This window comes from Diorhabda carinulata, chromosome 1, assembly GCF_026250575.1.
Source record: "Diorhabda carinulata isolate Delta chromosome 1, icDioCari1.1, whole genome shotgun sequence".
Taxonomy (NCBI): domain Eukaryota; kingdom Metazoa; phylum Arthropoda; class Insecta; order Coleoptera; family Chrysomelidae; genus Diorhabda; species Diorhabda carinulata.
Genome location: NC_079460.1, coordinates 24,444,943 through 24,467,353, shown reverse-complemented (window position 1 = coordinate 24,467,353; position 22,411 = coordinate 24,444,943). Strand labels below are relative to the sequence as shown.

General features: G+C 31.8%; 3 protein-coding genes across 7 annotated transcripts; 2 read left to right on the top strand and 1 right to left on the bottom strand.

Moving 5' to 3' along the window:
• The first annotated feature begins 814 nt into the window (after positions 1 to 814).
• On the top strand, positions 815 to 7,967 carry LOC130895409 (alpha-taxilin). Of its 4 annotated transcripts, none has more exons than XM_057802693.1 (5): positions 815 to 980; positions 2,525 to 3,424; positions 4,804 to 5,074; positions 5,146 to 5,301; positions 7,260 to 7,967. In XM_057802693.1, the coding sequence occupies exons 2-5, from the start codon at positions 2,528 to 2,530 to the stop codon at positions 7,364 to 7,366; spliced, it is 1,431 nt and encodes a 476-aa protein (XP_057658676.1). In that variant the 5' UTR covers positions 815 to 980; positions 2,525 to 2,527; the 3' UTR covers positions 7,367 to 7,967. The 4 variants fall into 4 exon arrangements, with proteins under 4 accessions (XP_057658676.1, XP_057658657.1, XP_057658667.1 ...); XM_057802674.1 differs by having other exon boundaries at positions 7,257 to 7,967; XM_057802684.1 differs by having other exon boundaries at positions 919 to 2,470.
• A 2,547-nt stretch (positions 7,968 to 10,514) lies between these two features.
• Positions 10,515 to 13,720, bottom strand: LOC130896318 (uncharacterized). The gene is made up of 4 exons (XM_057804327.1): positions 13,535 to 13,720; positions 12,925 to 13,477; positions 12,632 to 12,679; positions 10,515 to 11,764 (listed from the first exon to the last, which is right to left on the bottom strand). The coding sequence occupies exons 1-4, from the start codon at positions 13,550 to 13,552 to the stop codon at positions 10,914 to 10,916; spliced, it is 1,470 nt and encodes a 489-aa protein (XP_057660310.1). The 5' UTR covers positions 13,553 to 13,720; the 3' UTR covers positions 10,515 to 10,913.
• A 191-nt stretch (positions 13,721 to 13,911) lies between these two features.
• Positions 13,912 to 19,559, top strand: LOC130896327 (actin-like protein 6B). 2 transcript variants are annotated; one of them, XR_009059562.1, is made up of 8 exons: positions 13,912 to 14,067; positions 14,123 to 14,302; positions 14,660 to 14,972; positions 15,033 to 15,246; positions 16,416 to 16,673; positions 16,803 to 16,898; positions 18,749 to 18,928; positions 19,034 to 19,164. XR_009059562.1 is itself a non-coding variant. In XM_057804339.1 (7 exons), exons 1-7 carry the CDS (start codon positions 14,043 to 14,045, stop codon positions 19,199 to 19,201), a joined length of 1,254 nt encoding a protein of 417 aa, XP_057660322.1. In that variant the 5' UTR covers positions 13,912 to 14,042; the 3' UTR covers positions 19,202 to 19,559. The 2 variants fall into 2 exon arrangements, 1 of the variants encoding a protein (XP_057660322.1); XM_057804339.1 differs by lacking the exon at positions 18,749 to 18,928 and having other exon boundaries at positions 19,034 to 19,559.
• The last annotated feature ends 2,852 nt before the right edge of the window (positions 19,560 to 22,411 follow it).

Below are 22,411 nucleotides of genomic sequence, written 5' to 3'. Positions count from 1 at the left end.
TCAGAGGCTCGGGGCAGCAAATCTGAATGAGGCCCCCCAACTTTAGAAAATTTAGTTTTACAAGCTCTTACGCTTTGGAGCCGAGCTCAAAATGTGCGAGCCAGCTCCTTGTAGAGGATTGGTCTTATATAGGGCTTCAAATTTTTATAGAGCTGCCTTAGCTAATTTGGCCATGTGGTGTTTGCGTTGCGTTGCGGCTATGGTGATATTTCATGTCCAGACAGGATCAAATCCTAGTGCTAGTCTTCTTTGTAAAAACAGCTGCCTACAGATTTAGGTGTTAGCCGAGTTTATTGGGCCTGCTGATCTTAACGAGGATACCAGTGTGCTATCGTCGGGCTTGCAATTTAGTCGAATAGAGAGTAAGAGAGTAGGTGACAAGATGCATCACTGGAAAACACCAGCGTTCACCTCAAATCTTCCTGAAGCGTCATCATTGATAGCAACCTGGATGGTATTTCAGTCAGGAGTCGACCAACCTCAAGGTATACTTGAGAGCCAAGCTCCGAATATGAACGAATCTGGGCCTTGTAGACGATTAGAAGCCGTTGCGAGGTATGTATAGAGCTTTTTGGTCTTGAAGAAGACGTGCCTTAAATAATTCGACCACAAGCATATTTTGCTTAAATTCTTCACATTTATTGGTTAACAGCAACGTATCATAAACATCAGAATATTGTCTAAAGATCAGAAACAATTACGTATACTAACAATATTGCCTATTACCACGAAGAGTCGAAAAATCAATAATGATATTGAATATCAATGTAAATTCAAATTTGGCGGGAACAAATTTATTTGCTTTATGACCACCATATTGTTCTATGAAATCTAAAGTTAGAGACGCTTAAAATAGATTTAGTCCATTGCATGTGTTACATATATAATATAAAATAGTCTATGCGGAATCTTTAATATAAATATTTATCAAATGAAAGTGCATTTTAAATTTTTAATAAGAAATTCATTGTTCTCATAAGGTATGTCTTTTTAATTGTGTTGCATATTGTTTAGACATCGAACCATGTGTGTAGTTTGCAGGTTAACCCCGTTACTCTAATTTAAACTTCTATAAGATTATTCACGAATTTAAACATAGAAATTGAGCACTAATTACTTTGAATCGTAGCTTTTATCAATATTGTATTCAGCTTTTACTTTCTTAAGTATATACAAAATATTTTAAAATATAATTGTTATCAAAAGATGTATTTTAAATAAGCAGAATAGTTATTGTAGTTCCAGAATCAAGACCAACAAAATATTTTTTCTAATTAAATTAGTATCAATTAATTAAGAACAAGACGTTGCCTTTTAGCTAAACTAGAAAAGACATTTTTTATTAACGTTTAAATTATATAAACAACATTTTCAATAAATCTTTACCACACCTGTGTATAACTGTCAACATTCAAAAATGAGTAATTACAGGGGGGGGGTTGATTATTTTGTGTATCATTACATATTCATGTGGGTATAGTTGTTCTTCTAATATTTCAGAATAGATATAATCTTTAAAATAACAGGATTCGCTCATAATGTCGCAATATAATATTCAAATTAAAAATATTTTAGTTGCAGGCAAGTGAATATTTGTCCCAGCTTCATTAAATTTTTATTGAATAGGTTTACATAATTATATCAATTTCTTTCCTTAAATTCCAAAAGTCAATCGATAACGATAATAAACAGTGCGTTAAATAAGAAACAAAAGAAAAAAATGAAGAGAAAAGCCACAAAATTAAAGTATTTTATGATGAAGAGCTTCCTAAAATCTAGTAAATTCAAATTACAGAAAATATTTAGAATATTAGATTATCACAAATATTTAAATTAAAACCCCTCTTTATATATACATATATAGTTTTCCTAAAACTGTAATGATGGTGAGAGAAATTAACTGTATTTTTTAATATTATACCTAGTTTTGAAATTCATAATTTGTTTTTTATTACTGACATAAAAAGTGTAAACTACGAGATAATTTATTAAATATAGTTTCTATATACATTCTATCTTAATTTTACTTATTCAACAAGGTTGATGTTTTTTCCCAATTCCATCGTATTTGTATAAAATAGGAATACATATCACCATTTAGTTGCAAGTATTTTCAAACTCTCCCATGCTTTGGTAGAAAAAGTAAAGATGACAGTTCGATTGATAAAAAAGAAGAAGAAAATAGTTCTTCAATTTCAATGTAATGTTTCTTGACTAATTCTATTAATTCGTATCAACAAAGGAGTTTTTCTGCAATAAAATAAACTCAATTCATAGTAAGAATGTGTAGAATTTCAAAATATCATACATATCTAACTAAACATTATATCTAACTAAAAATTGTAATCTCCTTTTTATAATGTATCTAAGTAACCTCTGTAAACAACTGTCAAAAGTAAATAGTTTAGCGGGGGTTTGAAAGCTCTGTGTACACACGCTCTATAAAACTGTTTATAAAATAGTAATACTGGTAAGAAAATTACATATTGTTCTTAAATTATTTTTAAAATTTCATTTTTTTCAGGTTATGGAACTCGAAAATAAGATAAAAAGTACTACAATGGAAAAATCTTCAGTAGAAAGTACAAGTGGCGACTATGTCGAACCTGCTAGAGATAATACAAAAAATACACCCACAAAAAGTGTAAATGGCAATAATGAATACACAGGTGCCATTAAAAAGAAAAAAGATGACACCATACCAAGAAGGAGTCAGAAATGCTGGGATAAACTACTAAAATCTGTTTCCAGCCTTTCTGAAATTGAAAAACTTGAAGTCATAAAAGAGAAATATATGGATCTCTATTATGGTCATAAAGAAGTTATGATGGTAAATAGAAATTTGGAAAAAGAATTGAAGGCAATTCAAAAAGAAAAGGAACAGATACAAGCTGATCTTATAAAAAATATACTTTCAAAATCAAAATTGGAAAATTTGGCTAGAGAATTGCAAAAGCTAAATAAGGATATAAAGGAAGAGAGCATTAATAAACTGAAGGAAGAAGAGGAAAGACATAAACAACTTTCAACTAACTTTAGTGAAAAGCTGAAATCTCTTATTTCTCTGATGGAAAGTGGCAATCAAGAATCAAAAGCATTACGCGATGAAAACGTAAATTTGGCACACAGATTAACAGAAGTATATAAACAATTTGAAGAAAGAGAAAATTATACTTCAAACCTTAGTCATCAATTGGAACTCCAACAGCAACTAACAGAAACTCGACTAAAAAAAGCCGCCTGTGAATATGCAGAAAAAGAAGAAATGTGGCATCAGGAGAAAAGGGATCTAATTCAAAGATTATGTCTGACTAATGAAGCTAATCGGTCTTTACAAGAAAACTCAAGTAAATTTCAAGAGCAAATAGTTGCGTACCAGAAGCAGTATCATGATTTTGAAGGAGCAATGAAGAGAAGCAATAAGGTAAATATTTTTTCCTTCACAGTTATAATAAGAAAAAAAAAACATGAAACTATCTAAAAACATGGTTATAAAAAACTTAATCAGATGGATTTATAATGAATATTGGTGTGTGTTAATCCTTCATACAGGACATGATTTTTTTGATTTATGAGGAACACAGTCTCACAGACTGATATGTGAATTTATCTTCTTTTCCGTGAACCCAATCAATATTTAAAGGCATTTATTTACCCCCTCTTACTTTTTTGGTAATTAGACAGTTCATAGGTAACAAAATCTTTTTTTGGCAATTAGACAAATACAATCAAAAAATGCCAAATATTACGAAGAAGTAATTAAAAAAAGAGGTAACATGAGCAATTACTATAAGTTAAATACAAAAAAACCTGCTTAGAGCCTGGTGAAAGACAGCAAATATCTGGTATTGGTGAAGAGGAAGGTAACTGAGGTATATATGGAGCCCTACCTCTTTACTTGCTTCTTAGCGAGGTCTACTGTCAAATATGTAAACTATATCTGTCCAAAAGATGGATGATCTGTTGGAAGGGTTCAGTACAGAATATCAAGTATTGTGGAATCTTTGGTGTTTACTGTCTGTACTCACAATTATACTATTTACTTTAACCTTTCAAATGGAGTATCTGTTTATGAGACGCATATAGTTTACAGATTAGGTACTAGACCTCGCTAGGGAGAGAATAAATAGGTAGAGTTATATGCCTCAGTATAACCCCAATTTTCACCAATACTGGATGTTCACTGCCTTTCACCCGACGATAAGCTGGTTTTCTTGTATTTGACTAATAGTAAAGGAATTATTTTTTTATTATTAATTTTCTGTTATTGATTTATCAATTACCTATATGCTAATTAACAAAAACAAATTAAGACGGGGTGAATAAATGCCTTGAAATATTGAATGAGTTCACAAAAAAGAAGCTAAATACTCATATTCGTCTGTGAGATGAATGTTCCTCAAAACGCATAAAAAATCATGTTCTGTATCAAGTTTTAAATGTCTGTAGATGATAAACTGGTCATTGTAACGCTCGTTATACAGTGTAATTGTGAGTTTTGTAATGAACGGTGAATTATGGCACCCATTTTCATGAATCCCATATAGAAGCAGCTGATGACACCATAAAATTTTGCTCATCACAACATCTACATTATGTATACATTAAAAGGACATGTTACTTGAGTAATAGAAGTAATAAATTTCTTAAAAAGTGATTTTCCACCTTCGGCGATTTATTTAGAGTATTTATTATACATTCTTTTTTAGTTTTACTTTGAATATTTTAAGATATTCACTGCTGTGTTTTGTGATGATTTATCCATTAACAATTCCAGCTGATTGAGTAAATAATAATTTTTAGGTACTTGATACTTTCAAAGAAGAAATGGCACACATGAAGAAAAACAATAGTGAATTACTAAAAGACCGTAATAAATGGCAAAAGCAATGGCAAAATGCTAATGATGAATGGACACGAATGTGCAAAACCAATCGTGATTTGACTTCCGAGTTGGAACAAGTGAATAAGAAACTTGATGTTCTCGACAAATTGTGTAGAAAATTAACTGCAGATCGTGCAAGTTACCTACAGCAAGGTAAAACTGATTCTAATGCTCCTGATTGCGATGTAGGTAAGTTATCTTCGTATTTTTCACTAGATATTCCATAGAACAGTTAACTATGTTTACTAATTATGCTTCAGAACCTCACAAGCCAATAGATGAAGTTATAATTAGTTCTGATACCTTAGATGAAAGTGACAGACAGAAATCAGAGGAGAATACTGACCCAGTGGATGGAAAAAGTGATAATTACCAATATAAACTTTCCCAGGTATCTTTAACTACCTCTGAGCAAAGTAAGTTTCTTAGTTCTGATACAACATGAGTCAAATACCAAAGATTTGTCATTAGCATCATTTTCACCAAACCAAAATTTTATTTTAAATAGTGGTAATTATACTCTTTCATAAACTACTGTAGAGGTGGTATTTTGAATATTCAATTTGTAATTGCCACTTTTTCCCGTTGCTGCAGTTCTTATTAGTCAGATTTCGTATTCATACACTCTTTCTTCTTGGTCTTTCGGTGGAATCCACTTCATTACTTTTTTTGGCAATCTTTCCTCCCCCATTTTCTGTATGTATCTTCTGGCTAATCATTGATGGCTAAGCGTATTCTTTGTATTAAAACTACTTTGTAAAAAACTATTTATTATACAAGAAAATAATTAATTACACTTGGTTTCAATAATCCGACCACTGTACTCGACGAATGCCAAACTAATAAGAACCTCGTATCTGTTTACAAACTGCTGTAAATCAAAAATCCCACTGTACACAAAAGTTATGAATAGTCATATTGTTGATCGTCGTTAGAGACATATCAATATAAAATAAAAGTAAGTGAACTGATAAGTTATTTTCTAAAGGACACTTGGAATCACTTAGCTATGACGATGATTCCCATTAGGAACGTTCAGTATACATTAAATCTTAACGAATACAATAGTAACTAGAGGTTATATAAGTAGATCTACGATTATTCACAGTCACATTAATATAAGACAAAAATTAGGTAATCCCAGATGATACATTAATGGAGTGTAAAATAAGAGACATTTTCTATGATTTAACTAGATTATTAAAGGATTTTAATGGTTGCCAACACTGTCTGTGTTACATTCATACAATGTTGCCTAATTTTAAATAGGAAATTATTATGTCAGAACACCCTTTTCTAAATCAACTGCTTCTTCTTCTCAATATGTTTTAAAATTGTTTCTTTTATGTTCATTTGCTCTTCTTAATGTGTTCATTTTCTCTTTACGTACTCCTAATCATTGCATTTTCCTTTTTCAGTTTTTTCAGTATTCCAAAGTATTCTATTTAGTGATTAAATTATTGTTCTTGCTCTGTTCATTCTACATTCTGTATCATCTGTCCTAACTTTATGAAAAATAACTACTAGATATTTATAATTATCTAATTATGTAATAATTTTATTTTTTTCTAGTTGCATGTCGATTGTATCTTTTCCTATACACAATTATTTTGTATTTTCCACAATAATCTATTGTCCCCATTTCCCATATTCCTCCTTTAGTTTTTCTGCCATGTATTCTGTCATCTGCACATATTAGCTGATAATCTGGAAATTGGAGGGTGTGTAAACAGATGTCATCGTCCATTTGGATTCCAATTCCTTTGAATTTTTTCTTCCAAGTTGTTAGATGAGCTTTTGAAACATATATTTTGAAAAGTTCTGGGGAAATGCTCTCAAGCCTGTATTGCCTGTTAAGGATTTAGATACTCTATTTGCGTTTTTACTGTAGTTTTGATATTTTTATGGCATTTGTGAGGGTATGCTGGTATTCTCAAAAGCTTCCCATGATTTTGATATTGGTATGTTATCGTAAGCCATTTGTAAATCTCTAAACATTAGGTGTACTGGTCTATTTATTTCTGTTTTTTTTTCTCTATCAACTACTTTAAAGAGAACACCAGCTCTAAAGCTACTCTTCTTTGTAATAAGTGTATTCTTATAGTACTTGATACCGATATACCAAAATAGTTGTTGCATTTTTGATCAAAATTTTTCCCCTCTTAAAGCCCCGTAAGCCTACAGCCTAATTAACGTGCTGGTATATCCACCACTGACTATTATGCCATTTTAATCTTACATAGGTAGAAAACTATTCGAGTGCTACAGATTTAGTTGGAAACATTACTAATAATCATAGTAATTACAAAAATTATACTAATACATGTTGTTTTTTAAAGTAATTTAAGTATTTATTAAAATTCTGTTTTAGCAGCTGCGCCATCTAGCTCTGTTCAGTTGCCCCATGGATCAAATTTCGATGATGTGTGTGTGAATGAATCGCACACCCCGGATGGTGGACAACAAAAAAATTGTTATTAATTATATGCAGTATTTTTCCTGTATAGTTCAGAGAAACTTTTTGTGTTATTTATTTTTGTCATTCTTACTTGTTTATTGGCATTCGTTTTATATTTCACATTGTCATCAATTGATATTTATTTACTCATCCCTCTTGTTTCAACTCAACTTTAGGCAGTTTTTGAATTGATGATCGAATAATAATTCTGCCAATAAGAATGCGATTCGACGAATAATTAGGATGAAGTAAGTTGAGAGCATGAGAGATTATTTCAATTCGGGTTTCCTAATAATCAAACATATTCATTTGACTACAACAATTATAATTAAAATGTTGTTGAAATGGCTATTGTTAATTGTTTACTCCGAATCTTGTTTTCAAAGTTGATTATTTGTCACTGTGTTTAAAAAATTTAGAATGTTTGTAGTTTTTTTTTTCATGATAACACTGATGAATAATTTTTCTAAAAAATCTATTTTTAACATCTCTATCCTCATCCACATTATCTTGTAATTTGGTTTACTAAATTAAGAAATTTGGATTATTTTTCTAGGAAGAGGAGAAAGAATTGAGCTTGTTATATTTAACGTGTTTTTTATAATAAAAATTTGTAAAATTTTATCGAATTTATTTTTAAACTTCAATATAAGTAAAGGTAGTAATGAATCAAAGGAAATCCTGGATTACTGAAGGAATTACGAAATCATGCAATAATAATAATATCTTCGTCGTGTCTAAGACCCTGCACGATATTATCGCCAAACGGAAATTATTGAATAACACCGCTGACATCCAGAAGATCATAATATTGAATATAAACTGCGCATGTTTATTATGTGAACCGAGCTTAATACTTTTGTTATCTTGTATCCAGGTTAGGGAAATAATGCAATGTACACAAAGAAGAAGAAGACGCCCAAAAAAAACATCAATCAACCCATGCCATCGAAACAGACGTTGGAAAAGTTTTGTCATCATTGCGGTTAACTCCCAAAATCCACAAGAGAAATGCGATTAAATATTGTTCTGATGCAGTTTGATAATTTTGTTCTAGAAGAAATCACTGATGTAATCTAAAATACTAACAAATGGAAAGCACCTGGAATTGATAATATCCTAACTTTCTGGTATAAGAAATTCCCGAGTGTACACAGGAAATTAGCGAAGCAATTTTCTCACCTCTTACAGAACCCAGAAGATATCCCAACATAATTAGCACTGGGTTCAACTCATTTGCTTCCAAAGACCTCCCAGACGGATGACCCCACTCAGTACAGATTTATCACGTGCCTATTCACTTATAGAAGAAACTTAAAGGTTTTAAATTTGTACAGAATTTATAGCACGTCGAGGAAAATAACATCTTAGCAGATGAACAGGAAGGTTGGATAAGAGATCACCCAGAGTGCAAATAACAACTTATTAGTTTCTCCGAAAAAAAAATCATGAAGCGAGGAAAAGTGGAAAAGTCATGAAAATTGAATTTTCACGAAAACCGTTGCTCAAACTCAAAAACTGATGTGATTTGTGGAATGTCCAGAAGTAAATACATGTAACTACTTGTTTTTTTTCTTACTTTCGAAGTATGTCATTTTTTCAAATTTCCTAACTCCTTTGTTATAAAATGACTTAAAAAAATCTTTTGTCTCCGATTTTGCTCGAATTTGGCACGGGGGGGTATTTTGGTATGAGGATCCCAGAAAAGCTATCAAATTCTCCGAAAAAAAAAACATGAAAATAGGAAAAGAGGAAAAAATATATAGCTGTTTTTAAAAATATCAAATCTGGATTTATTTTCACCCTTAAGGAGAGGCAACCATTTGTACAGAACACTATATTTAGAACTGGTTGTGGAATTACACGGGTTAGACTATTTATAGTTTCCGGCATCGCTCGGTAGACGGCGAGTTAATCGTAAAAGTATAGAATAAGTGAAAGTATGGAGGTTGCATTTCGAAAAAATTAATTTCATTTCATCTAAGGGACTCGTATAATTGGTTGCGGATACGACAGGCGCTACAAAAACACGTGCGTCCTTTTTATCAAAATGTATAGTAGAGTAAAGAGGAAAGTTTGTGTCTTGTCAGGCAGATGACGGTAGGTGAATGAAGAGGAGAAAATTAAATTTTCAAGAAAACCGTTGTTCAAATTCGAAAACTGATGTGGATTTCGGAATCTCCATGAGAAAATACATGTAACCACTTGTTTTTCCCATACTTTGGAAGTATGCCATTTTTTCAAATTTCCAAAGGTTCCCTTTGTTATAAAAATGACAAAAAAAAATTGTCTCCAATTTTCATGACTCTTCTCCACTTTCCCTGACTTCGTGATTTTTTTTTCGGAGAAACTGATAGCTTCTCTGAGATCCTTATATCAATATACCCTCCTGTGCAAAATTCGAGCGAAATCGGAGACAAAGCATTTTTTTTTTGTCATTTTTATAACAAAGGGGTTAACCTTTGAAAATTCGAAAAAAAGGGCATACTTCGAAAGTATAGAAAAAACACGTGGTTATATGTATTTTCTTATGGAGATCCAGAAAATCACATCAGTTTTTGAGTTTGAGTAACGGTTTTCGTGAAAATTCAATTTTCTTCTTTTATTCACTCATCGCCATCTGCCCGACAAGACACAAACTTCCCTCTCTACTTAACTATACAGTGAGATTAGTTTGGAATTTAATATATGGTTCGGACATTCTGGCGCAGAGGACGCAATTGCTTTTGTTTTAGCTGTCTTATCTGCAATGAAATACTATTTTTTTTCATTAAACCTCATTACTTTCACTTATTCTACGAATTACCGATTTAGTCGCTGTCTACCGAGCGATACCGTGAACTATAAATACTTTTTCCCGTGTAATTGGACAACCATTTCTAAACTTAGTGTTATGTATGATTGGTTGCCTCTCCTTAAGGGTGAGACAAAAAATTTCTAATCAATTATATCCAAATCCAAGATTTTGTATATTATGTAATGGCTTGTAATGTACAATATAACCATTTCACCTTCCTCTAATACAAATTTGTGTTGATGAAGAAATGGATGGTATTTAGTTTTATTTCTTGTTTTTTACAAATCCTGCTATATTGAACTGTCTATAGAATTTAATGGATGTTAACATCTACAATGAACACATGGTGGGCGATTTGTTATCATACAATAAAAGACATCTTTATAGATATTTATTGAAAAATATATAGGTAATAATTTCAATATATTATATTTATAACTATGACAAACAGGATAAATATATTTGATAAAATGTGAACACTTAATAAATGGTGTCATTTCTATCTTTGAAACTTCATATTTATACTTAATAACAGAGGATTTAACATAGGTAGAAATGTATTGATAGAAAATAAAGCATTTAACACTTGAACACCATAAATATTTAGGATTTATGATTATCAATTAATTTAATATCAACAGGTAGGTATATTTTATATTTCTTTAATTATATCAATAGGTAAAAACAGTTGGTTCTTGTTAATTTTTAAATTGGTTATTATATTGAATTTGAGTCTATACAAATCACTTTAAAAAATAAATTCATGAAAACAGTCAATCAGTAAAAATATAGTCATCTGTTTGTGTTGCTTTATCAACAAAAGTCTTGAAACTTAAATTATTTCCTATCCTAATTCTAAATTCCTTAGACCTAGAAGATCTGTAAGACTGCATATATTTATTGATAGGTGTCATATCTCTTATTGTCCGTCTACATTGTACATCTGCTACTTTATATCGTTTTGCTATTGGAAATCCCTCTAAGTCCTGGTCAGAGCAATACCTTTTTAAGGGCTGTGAAATTAAATTTGCACGTTTGTTCTCTGAGAGACTTGCAGAAAAGCCTTGAAATACATTTTTGACTAGCTTTGTAACTGAAGACCACAGATTTTGTTGCAAGGAATTTTCAGTGCTATTAATACTAGAAGTTATTTCTTTTGTGCTTTCCTCAGAATTCCAGTTGTCAAAATCTGATTTGGAAGTACTCGGTTGGCTTTTAAAAACGTCTCTAACATTAGGTGCTGGAATTTTTGAGTTATTTGGTGTTGAGGAGGTCTGTACCGGTCCGTCAAATCGAAAACAAGATTGGTCATTGTTTTGTATAATAGAAGGCGCTACAATGTTTATTTTCTTTTTGGGTACCATTGGAGTGAAAAACTGGTTCTCAGAAACGTTTAACTCGATGGAGGTTTCATTTTCTTTATTTTTAATTAATTTTGCTGAAGATACGTTAATGGCGTTGATCCAAACCATTTTTTCTTGAATCACAACGCTTCTTAATTGAGTTTCTTCGGGATTTCTTGCATCGTCCGTTAATATAATATGCGGTACTATATTATCTTCTTCATCCTCTTCAATAATTTTTTCTATAGGTGTACCCATTGCTGAATAGAATGTACTTGATCCTGAAAAAACGTTTTTTTTTCAGTGCTATTTGAAATGTTAATAATATTGAAAATTTCGCCAATAAATATTTTGATATTTATTATATTATTATAATGATACAAAATATGTATCATTTATTCAAACTCGGAGCCATCACGACCACTCGGATTAGATCTTTTCTTGCCAAAGAAGGTTGGAAAGGGTTTACCCGAGGTAGGGAAAACACACACAGTAAGACATCCAGAATAAGAAGCCAACAGGCTTAACAACAATATAAGACTACCCAGAATCTCCCATAGAACTTGGGGAGAAAGAGAAGTCTAGGCGCGAAACTGTGACGCGAATGAGGATGAGGATCTTTCGAAATGACAGGGGCTAGTGGAATGTTCTATGCATCCATTCGCTAATTTATCCGGGGGTAGATGCTTAGAGGTACGGGACTTCTCACGCGCACGTGTGTGTGTGTGTGTGTGTGTGTGTGTGTGTGTGTGTGTGTGTGTGTGTATGTGTGTGTGTGTGTGTGTGTGTGTGTGTGTGTGTGTGTGTGTGTGTGTGTGTGTGTGTGTGTGTTACAGCTATATCAGGGGAATAAAGAGGCTGTTCATAAATTTGATTCAGTTTGTAGCTAGAATGTTTGTTAAAAATGATACTTTGTGCTATTATGGTGACCAAATAATTATTTCAAATGGTACAGATTGATTTGTGACAATCATAAATTTGAATGGTAAAATGGTGTATTTGAAATAAATTAGAAGCCATTTGCTTCAATTTAGCATCAAATGGAGTTTATATAATACCTTTCTAAATGATAAATTTTTGTTTATTAACTGATTGTGATCGTATGTAGTTGAATTACTGTGTTATAAATAATAATGAGAAATGTTTACCTGATGTTGCGGATGGAGTGAAAAATTGTCCCACCGTATAGTGGCTGTCTAAAAATAATGATATAAAATTGGAATATTTACTATTTCGAGTAAAAAAAATTATGTGTATTTGAAAAAAGGTATCCAATAATGTAAAATTGTAATAAATTACCTAAATAAATCTTAGTTATTAAATATTAACACATTTCCTATCAAAAACATAACATATATTTACACATTTTAATTCCTGTAAACAATTTCGCCATTATTAAAATATAAGAATAGTTCAAATATTACAAAAAAAGTGAACCTACCGGTAATAGACGACTGGTTTTTTGATTTCCTGCTAAATAAGCTTTCAGTTATGGGTGTTTCACAAAAAGTAACTCTCCTCTTTAAAGAACTAGCCTCGTTTATATTTTCTGAAGAATCCACTGGAGTTATGATAACTTCTGAAATTTTTTTGAACGCATTATTACCATGTACCTGTTGCATGGGAGTGCTTGCAGCTACGTTAGACCTAGTTCCCAAATCCATTTTTCCCTTCATATAATTATAACTGTAGTTTGTTGTACTGGAAGGAGTATAGGGACTAAATTCTTCATTTTTTGTTACACCGTTAGTAAGAGGGCACTTGATATGTTGAAATAATTCCTCAACTGATCCGAATAATCTTTTGCAAAACAAACAATGTAATGGCCAATGCACTAATTTTATATGTTCAATAACGATTTGAGACGCTGAAGAAATGATTATTTTACCGGTTATACAGATCTCACAAGCTGGAAACACATTATGGCGTTTTGTTTCATGTTTTTCTCGACATCCTTTACAACAAAATACGTTTTTACATAAACGACAATTATTCTGAAAAAAAAACAAACAATTTAAGTATGCTCTTTTTGGTCGTTTTCAACTACTAACTTCTTCAAAACCTCTCATTCTTTCACAATAAACCTTAAACAATCAATTATATAAATAAATAACTATAATAATAAAAAACTTCAACACGAATTAATTAAATATTTGAATTTTGTATACATTTTTAAGAATTTCATTTTACCGCCTTCATGCTACAATACTAGAATACAGTGTTGCCGAAATAACTATAAAACCCATCGTCTCATTTTTTGGCAAAAACATGATTTTTTTCCGTTTTTTATTAAGAAACAACTTAAAAAAATTAGTAATTGCTAATAAGTAAACAATTTTTTTAAATCCTATTCCAAATGGAATAATAAAAGTTATTATTTATAATATTAGACAACGCTGTTGGGCGAATCGATGCAAATAAGAAAAGGGCCATATTTGTTTTGTTGACATTAACTCAACCGGCAATTTTTCTACAAATTACCAGTTTTTTCCAATTTCTGATTTATATACAAAACTTATAGGTGTCCAAAAAACCTAATAAAAATCGGACAAACACAATATGAGTGGAGCTGTATACGGAGGAGGTAACAATCAAATTTGAAGTAGTAATTGTATGATTGTTTTAACCTATCATTTTAGATGAAGTTGGAGCTTTGGTTTTTGATATTGGACATAACACTGTGAGGGCGGGTTATGCAGGAGAAGATAGTCCTAAAGTTGATATTCCATCAACTATTGGAGTGTGGTTAGATTCAGAAGATGATGTTACACAAACACGATACAATATTGGTCTATTGGGAATACATGTTTGGAGGCCAGGTAACTTCAACAATATTAACCAAATGAATAATTATTTTATGTAATATGATCGTTTTACCATAAAATTATTTACGTATATTGTTTATTCAAGTTGGATTTATTAATATTTTCAATCATATTCTTGATATATAAACCACGGCTAAAGTGTTCTATAGAAACAATAAATTGAAGTATTTTTTAAAAAATAAAAAAAAACTATAAATTTGTGAATTCTTCTATAGATTTATTACTGATTTAATATATAGAACAAATTGTGAGTAATTTTTATAAAGAAAAACTTTTTTAAGTCAGTGTTATAAATATATCGATGTTAAAGTGGGCACAATATGAAATTTAATTCTTTCATTCATTTCCAAGAAATGGAACTGGTTTCTTTCTTGAAAGAAGGTATGGTTGAAAATTGGGATATGTTTGAAAATTTTTTGGATTATATCTATAACCAAGCACTAAGGGCAGTGCCAAAAGATCATCCTATATTATTGACTGAACCTCCTTGGATTACTCCTCCTAAAAGGGAGGAGATGGCTGAATTGATGTTTGAAAAATATGGAGTCCCGGCAGTATACTTAGCTAAAAATGCCAGCTTGGCTGCTTTCGCAAATGGCAGACCTACATGTTTAGTAGTTGATAGTGGTGCAACTCACACTTCAGCAGTACCAGTACATGACGGGTAGGATCAAATTAGCTAGTTTCAATAAATAAATTCACAATACATATTATTGTTCTATAGATATGTTTTGACACAAGCAGTAGTGAAATCACCAGTTGGTGGTGACTATTTAAGCATCCAGTGTAGACAACATTTGACAGAAAGAGGTATTGAAATTATACCTCCAAGTATGGTTGCATCTAAAGAACTTACCAAGCCCGAGGAGCCACCCATATGGAAAAAAAGAATAATACCTACTAAGTTAACAGAATCTTGGTTTAATTTCATGATTAAGGTATGTCTCAACAATTTTATCTGTGTACTTACTACATATGTTTTGACTATTTATTAAGATATTTACAGCTGTAGAGCCGAATAAAAGTGTATATATTTAAATGGAACACTTTCTGTGAAATATTTTTAAAAGGTTTCTTCTAGTTTTCCATTATTTCAACGAGTGACAGGTCATAAAATTAACAGTTAGCCTGAGTCATATTAAATCCTTGGAAACTAGTTACACAATTTTGCAGATGGTCATAATTATTTTGAAGATTTCTAGAAGTTTGAGAATTATTTGATGTTATTATTCAAGCAAATTCTGTTAATTTTGTGAATAAAAAAATTACTTGAGGTGTATCCGCCAAAAATTAAAATGACCGAAACCATTAAGACATTAATATTATTTTAAATAAATTATCATTAAAATCTATTATATATTCTTAAAATATCTGTTCTATATCAAAAAAAGAGTTTGGATCCCGTACAAATAGTTTTTTATATACATATTCACTCAGTCCTTGATATGAACATAAAATTGCTTAGAAATGGGCCCACTGTAAACTTTTGACTGTAACTATATATTTTTTTAATTATTTATCAAATCACAACGGTAAACAAATGAAACATATTTATGTGATGATTGTAACGAAAATAAAAACATTTGTCAAATATTAAAATTATTGTATATTATTCGTTTTTAATTATCTCAATATCGTTTAAGTTAGTGTTAGTTTAATGCATACTACAGCATAAAAAGCCGCCCAAGTTATGGACTTTGTCAGTGAGCTATTGCTAGACAATTGGATATAACCTGTGCAACGGTTCGAAGAGTGTATCAGTGTATATGATACCCCAACTTCCATACATACATACGAGACTGAATCCGTCCATATGCGGCTTGGAGCAGGCAGAAGGCAATTTACGACTGTTCATGATGACTTGATTTATTAAGTTTGAAGTTAAAGCTTAATTTGTTTGATGCATTAATTTCATTATGATAAACATAGGAAGTCGAAATAAGTTTTCATAAATTTATACTCATATTTAAGCATATTAAATTCTCTTTTAATAGCATATTTTTTTATTTGATTTGATGAATAATTTAAAAAAAATGTACTTAAAGTCAAAAGTTCACAGTGGGCCAATTTGTATATACGCAAGTATAAATTTTTTTAAATGTGGTAGGAAGTAATGCAAGATTTCCAAGCTTCAGTTCTGCAAGTTTCGGATGTGTCATACGATGAAGAAATTGTAAAAACTATGCCTGCAAATCATTATGAATTTCCCAATGGATATCATAGAGATTTTGGCGTTGAACGTTTTAAGATACCAGAACCACTTTTTAACCCTACAACTGGCGCTAAAGCAGGGATTCAACCAATACTAGGAGTTGGTTCTTTAGTAACTACAAGTGTTGGAATGTGTGATATCGACATTAGACCGGTAAAACAATTACCAAATTTTATTTATTTCTTAATTTTTACAAAAAGTATTGTTTCATTTAAAGCAAAAGTTTTCAATATTATGCCACATGAAATATTCTAAGAGAAATGAAACTTTTTTCTTTTTTAGGCAATGTATGGAAGCGTTGTAGTCACAGGTGGAAATTCCAGTCTTCAAGGTTTCACAGAGAGACTCAACAGAGACTTAGCAGCTAAAACACCTCCTGTATGTATATACTTTTACAATCAATCCATTTATTATTCTGAAATAGAATTAAACATAAAAGAATAATATAACAGGATACTTGAATTATCTTATAATTGCCATAAAAATAAAAAGTTTTAACATTCTATTCGATTCAATTGAGATCAACACAAAAATAAATATATACTTCAATCATAATTGTACTGAAATTGATAATTTGATTTATAGTATCCATTATAATTGCATTTATAAGGACTGGGTTTGAACAAAGTCTAGATACAGGTGATAGTCCAATCACCAGTGTCTATATCAGTGACTGAATGGCCTTGGAGGCATCCATCACCGCTGCTTACAAGACAAAATTTGCAAGAGATAAATGGAAACAACTGGCTTCTGCCTCTCTTACTAATTGCTCCAATTTTTGATCGGACACACCATCTCCATACTATAATCATCACGGATGATCCGAAATGGCACTGGTGCATGGAGGAGATGAAACTGTTAACAATATAATCGGTGAATGTTCGGCATGAGGTTCAAATACTTGTACAATCCTTACAGTTTTTCTAGTGATGCTTAATAGCTCAATCCAAGGTGCCTGATTAGCTTTTTGAAAGATATTGTTCAGGAAATGATGTATTTGGGCTCGAAATTTTTTCTTCCTGCTTGAATTTACTTGAAATTTCACAGATGTAGGGTCATTTTCTATGTCATGCCACTGTACGCTAAAACCTTGAGGTGGTTGCCTCTCCTTTAACATTCTGACTACAGGAATCTATGGAGGAAGTGATGACTCAAAAAATTTGCTTTTTATCATATAAACTGTGAGCAGCATAATTATAGCTTTTAGAGAAATAAACAAAATACTTTTTTATAATTTTTCTTCGACCAACAGGAACCGAGATACTGTTAATGGTTAGGGTTTTTGGTTGAATCTATAATTTGAAAAATTCTTATCCAAATAACGGGAAAACTTTGCATTTTCCAAGAAAAATTCATAGAATCTTTCTTAAAGTATATAATTAGAGCTTTAAAATAAAAAATGTCTAGTATGAAAATTGAGTGACTTATGATCAATATTAGATCGGTTTCAACTTTTTTCTACGATAAAAACAGTAAAAACAACCCCATTATAAAAATAGACCATCACCCTTCTGTGATTCTTTTTTTATGTCTTATCAATACACTCATAAAATTTGACAACATTTGAAAATTCGTAATTTTAGTCAAATTGGAGTTTGAAGAGCTAAGTATTTTTTTGCAATTTCGTATTTTTCACCGTTTATTTCAAAATATCTCCAAAAATACTGGAGATACGAAAAAAATTACGCAATAATAAATTGTAGTTTTTTTATAATTAAAATTTTTCTGTGTATATATTTTGCATATATTGAATATTTGGCGATATATATTTAAAAATTAAGAGATATCAAGGAATCTAGTTCTCATAGTCTTGTAGCTCTTGAAAAGCCCTACAAAATTATGTTTGGAAAAACTTTCTATCACTAAAAATAGCCAAAAAAAAATCACAAAATGACGTTTATTTTACAAATCAACTTTTTTGTCCATTTTTTTGACCTTTTCGAATTTTTTAACATTACTTCAAGTCGAAATTTTTTTAAAATCTCTATGATATATTCATAATTCTCTATGATTATGTTTGCCTTGATCGTTTAAGACTATTTAATTTGGGAGAATATCAATAGTCATACATGGTATATTATTGCTGATTAAATCCTCATGAGTTAATTTTTTAAAAATTTTTTGTATATATTTGGAACTAGGGGCTAGAAAAAAGTAGAGCGTGTTTTATGGAGGTGTTGGGGGATAGAACTAATTTTAATTTTTTTATTATTAAAATTTTTTCATAGGTTAGCCTTTGGTAAAATTTTTTTTGTACAATGGCAATGAAAATATAGAAAACGGGGGTTTTGGGTATGAAAAATCCAATGGTGCAATGTTTTCTCAATAGCGGTATTACTTCGTTGGGAAATGAAAGATAATGGTAATCTGGGTAATATCTGATGAATGAAAATAATCATAAAAGAGTCGTAAGTAGGTTTATATTATTTTGAGTATCATCTTCTTTCTGATTTTGAAGAACTGATATTTTATAGAACTAATTGGGAAATAAGGTTTTTTTTTATTATTTTTAGAGTATGCGTTTGAAAATAATCAGTGCTCCAGGAGCCTCAGAACGCAGATTCGGCGCTTGGACTGGGGGCTCTATTCTTAGCTCGCTCGGATCGTTCCAACAACTTTGGGTCTCCAAGCAAGAGTATGAAGAAAGTGGTAAAATAATTGTCCAATCAAAATGTTTGTAAAATGGTTCTAAACTAATTTTTTATTTTTGATCTCTATAATATGTAGATTAATTTCGGTGCTTTTCTTTAATTTAATTTTCAATTTTAAGTAGAATATTTATTTATTAAAAAAAGAGTAGATACTGCAATTTTTTGTTAGAAATTTTGAATTTCATCCCCTGACTGAATTTAATTGAAATCAGTGTTGTCATGTTATAGAACAAAATGAATACGTTGATACAACAAAAAATTTATTTTTTTAACTAATGTTTAATACATTTTCATCAACATATTCAACTAATTATGTTTCCTACAAGGCTGTTTTTTTTTATTTTATAGTGCTAATTTTTTAAAATTGTGATAGATAATCAACCCTATGTTCATGTAAAAACTTATTTTTATTCAATTTTATTAGTTATTTAAGAATAATTACATGATTATTTGTCAATATATATATATATATATATATATATATATATATATATATATATATATATATATATATATACTGTATTGAAACCAACCAAGAAAAATAGTACTCGATTTTTTTGAGTGTTTTTAAAAAAATTCATTTTTTGGCTATATATTGAACTACAGTGCGCACTGCTCCATTAACTACTGCAGTCAAAAAGCTTATATCGCTCTGAGCCCCTTGCCTTGAAAAATCTTCTTTCAATATTGAACATAAAAATCTGATTAGCACCTTGTATGTCTGCTCCTGTCAAGTGTCTTGTAATATCAGTATTATTACAATTAGCACATGGTGCAAATACACGGTGTTGGAAATTTCCAGTGTTTATGACGTTTTGGAGACTAATCCTAGTGATTAACCAACTAAACTACGCTCTCCATCACGAATTTCTCATTTAATAATCATATCACTGGATATGGTTCCGCACAACCCCTCGAACTGGGAGGCAAAAATACCGCATCTCAATTGAGGGGAATAATGTAATAGAGAAGGACGCTGCAATACACATTCTTTGAAACCTTTTCTGTAACACTCCGAGAAAAAGATGAGGATTACACCTAGCGGACAATGTGGGTATGCTGGGAGAATCTTTGTTGGAAGTAACAAAAAATATTTGAAAATGTTTTTGGGTACAAAAATAATAGGCTGTCGTTGGAAGTACATCTGAATAAGTTACTATATAAAGCACTTGTACACGCTGTATTTCCAAGAAGATAATTACAAGAGGTCCTATTGAATGAATAATTTTGGAGACAAATTCTGGTGACCACGCAACTGAACTGCAACCTCCACCATGAATCTTTTATTTAATAATGATATCACTGGATATATAGTTTCGAACGACCCCTCAAGCTAGGCGGCAAAAATACTGCAGCTAAATTGAGGGGAGTCAAGGCGACAGTTCCATCTTCCATAACATTCTGAGAACGATACCAAGATTCCAACTAGCGGACAAAGTGGTTCTGCTGGGTGAAATATCTTACTGTCAGGCATGCAGATTCTGTGTAATAGAGAAGGACACTACGTCACACATTCTTTGAAATTTTCCATAACATTCCGAGAACGATATCAATATTCCATCTAGCGGACAATGTGGTTCTTCTGAGTGAAATCTCGTACTGTCAGGCGTGCAGATTCTGGGTAATGAGAAGGACACTACGTCACATATTCTTTGAAATCTTCCATAACATTCCAAGAACGATATCAAGATTTTACCTAGCGGACAACGTGGTTTTTCTGAGTGAAATCTCGTACTGTCAGGCGTGCAGATTCTGTGTAATAGAGAAGGACACTACGTCACACATTCTTTGAAATCTTCCATAACATTCCGAGAACGATATCAAGATTTTACCTAGCGGACAACGTGGTTTTTCTGAGTGAAATCTCGTACTGTCAGGCTTGCAGATTCTGTGTAATAGAGAAGGACACTACGTCACACATTCTTTGAAATCTTCCATAACATTCCGAGAACGATATCAAGATTTTACCTAGCGGACAACGTGGTTTTTCTGAGTGAAATCTCGTACTGTCAGGCGTGCAGATTCTGTGTAATAGAGAAGGACACTACGTCACACATTCTTTGAAATATTCCATAACATTCCGAGAACGATATCAAGATTTCACCTAGCGGACAAAGTGGTTCTGCTGGGTGAGATATCTTACTGTCAGGCGTGCAGATTCTGTGTAATAGTGAAAAACACCACGTCACATATTCTTTGAAATCTTTCGCAACATTCCGAGAACGATATCAAGATTTCACCTAGCAGACAAAGTGGTTCTGCTGGGTGAAATATCTGACTGTCAGGCGTACAGATTCTGTGTAATAGAGAAGGACACTACGTCACACATTCTTTGAAATCTTCCATAACATTCCAAGAACGATATCAAGATTTCACCTAGCGGACAAAGTGGTTCTGCTGGGTTATATATCATACTGTCGGGGGTGCAGAATCTGTGTAATAGAGAAGAACACTGCGTCACACATTCTTTGAAATCTTCCATAACATTCCGAGAACGATATCAAGATTTCACCTAGCGGACAAAGTGGTTCTGCTGGGTGAAATATCTGACTGTCAGGCGTGCAGATTCTGTGTAATAGAGAAGGACACTACGTCACACATTCTTTGAAATCTTCCATAACATTCCAAGAACGATATCAAGATTTCACCTAGCGGACAAAGTGGTTCTGCTGGGTTATATATCATACTGTCGGGCGTGCAGATTCTGTGTAATAGAGAAGGACACTACGTCACACATTCTTTGAAATCTTCCATAACATTCCGAGAACGATATCAAGTTTTTACCTAGCGGACAACGTGGTTCTTCTGAGTGAAATCTCGTACTGTCAGGCGTGCAGATTCTGTGTAATAGTGAAAAACACCACGTCACACATTCTTTGAAATCTTTCGCAACATTCCGAGAACGATATCAAGATTTCACCTAGCGGACAAAGTGGTTCTGCTGGGTTAAATATCTTACTGTCAGGCGTGCAGATTCTGTGTAATAGAGAAGGACACTACGTCACACATTCTTTGAAATCTTCCATAACATTCCGAGAACGATATCAATATTCCATCTAGCGGACAATGTGGTTCTTCTGAGTGAAATCTCGTACTGTCAGGCGTGCAGATTCTGGGTAATGAGAAGGACACTAGGTCACACATTCTTTGAAATCTTTCGCAACATTCCAAGAACGATATCAAGATTTCACCTAGCGGACAACGTGGTTCTGTTGGGTGAATCTTGATTGGAAGTAACAA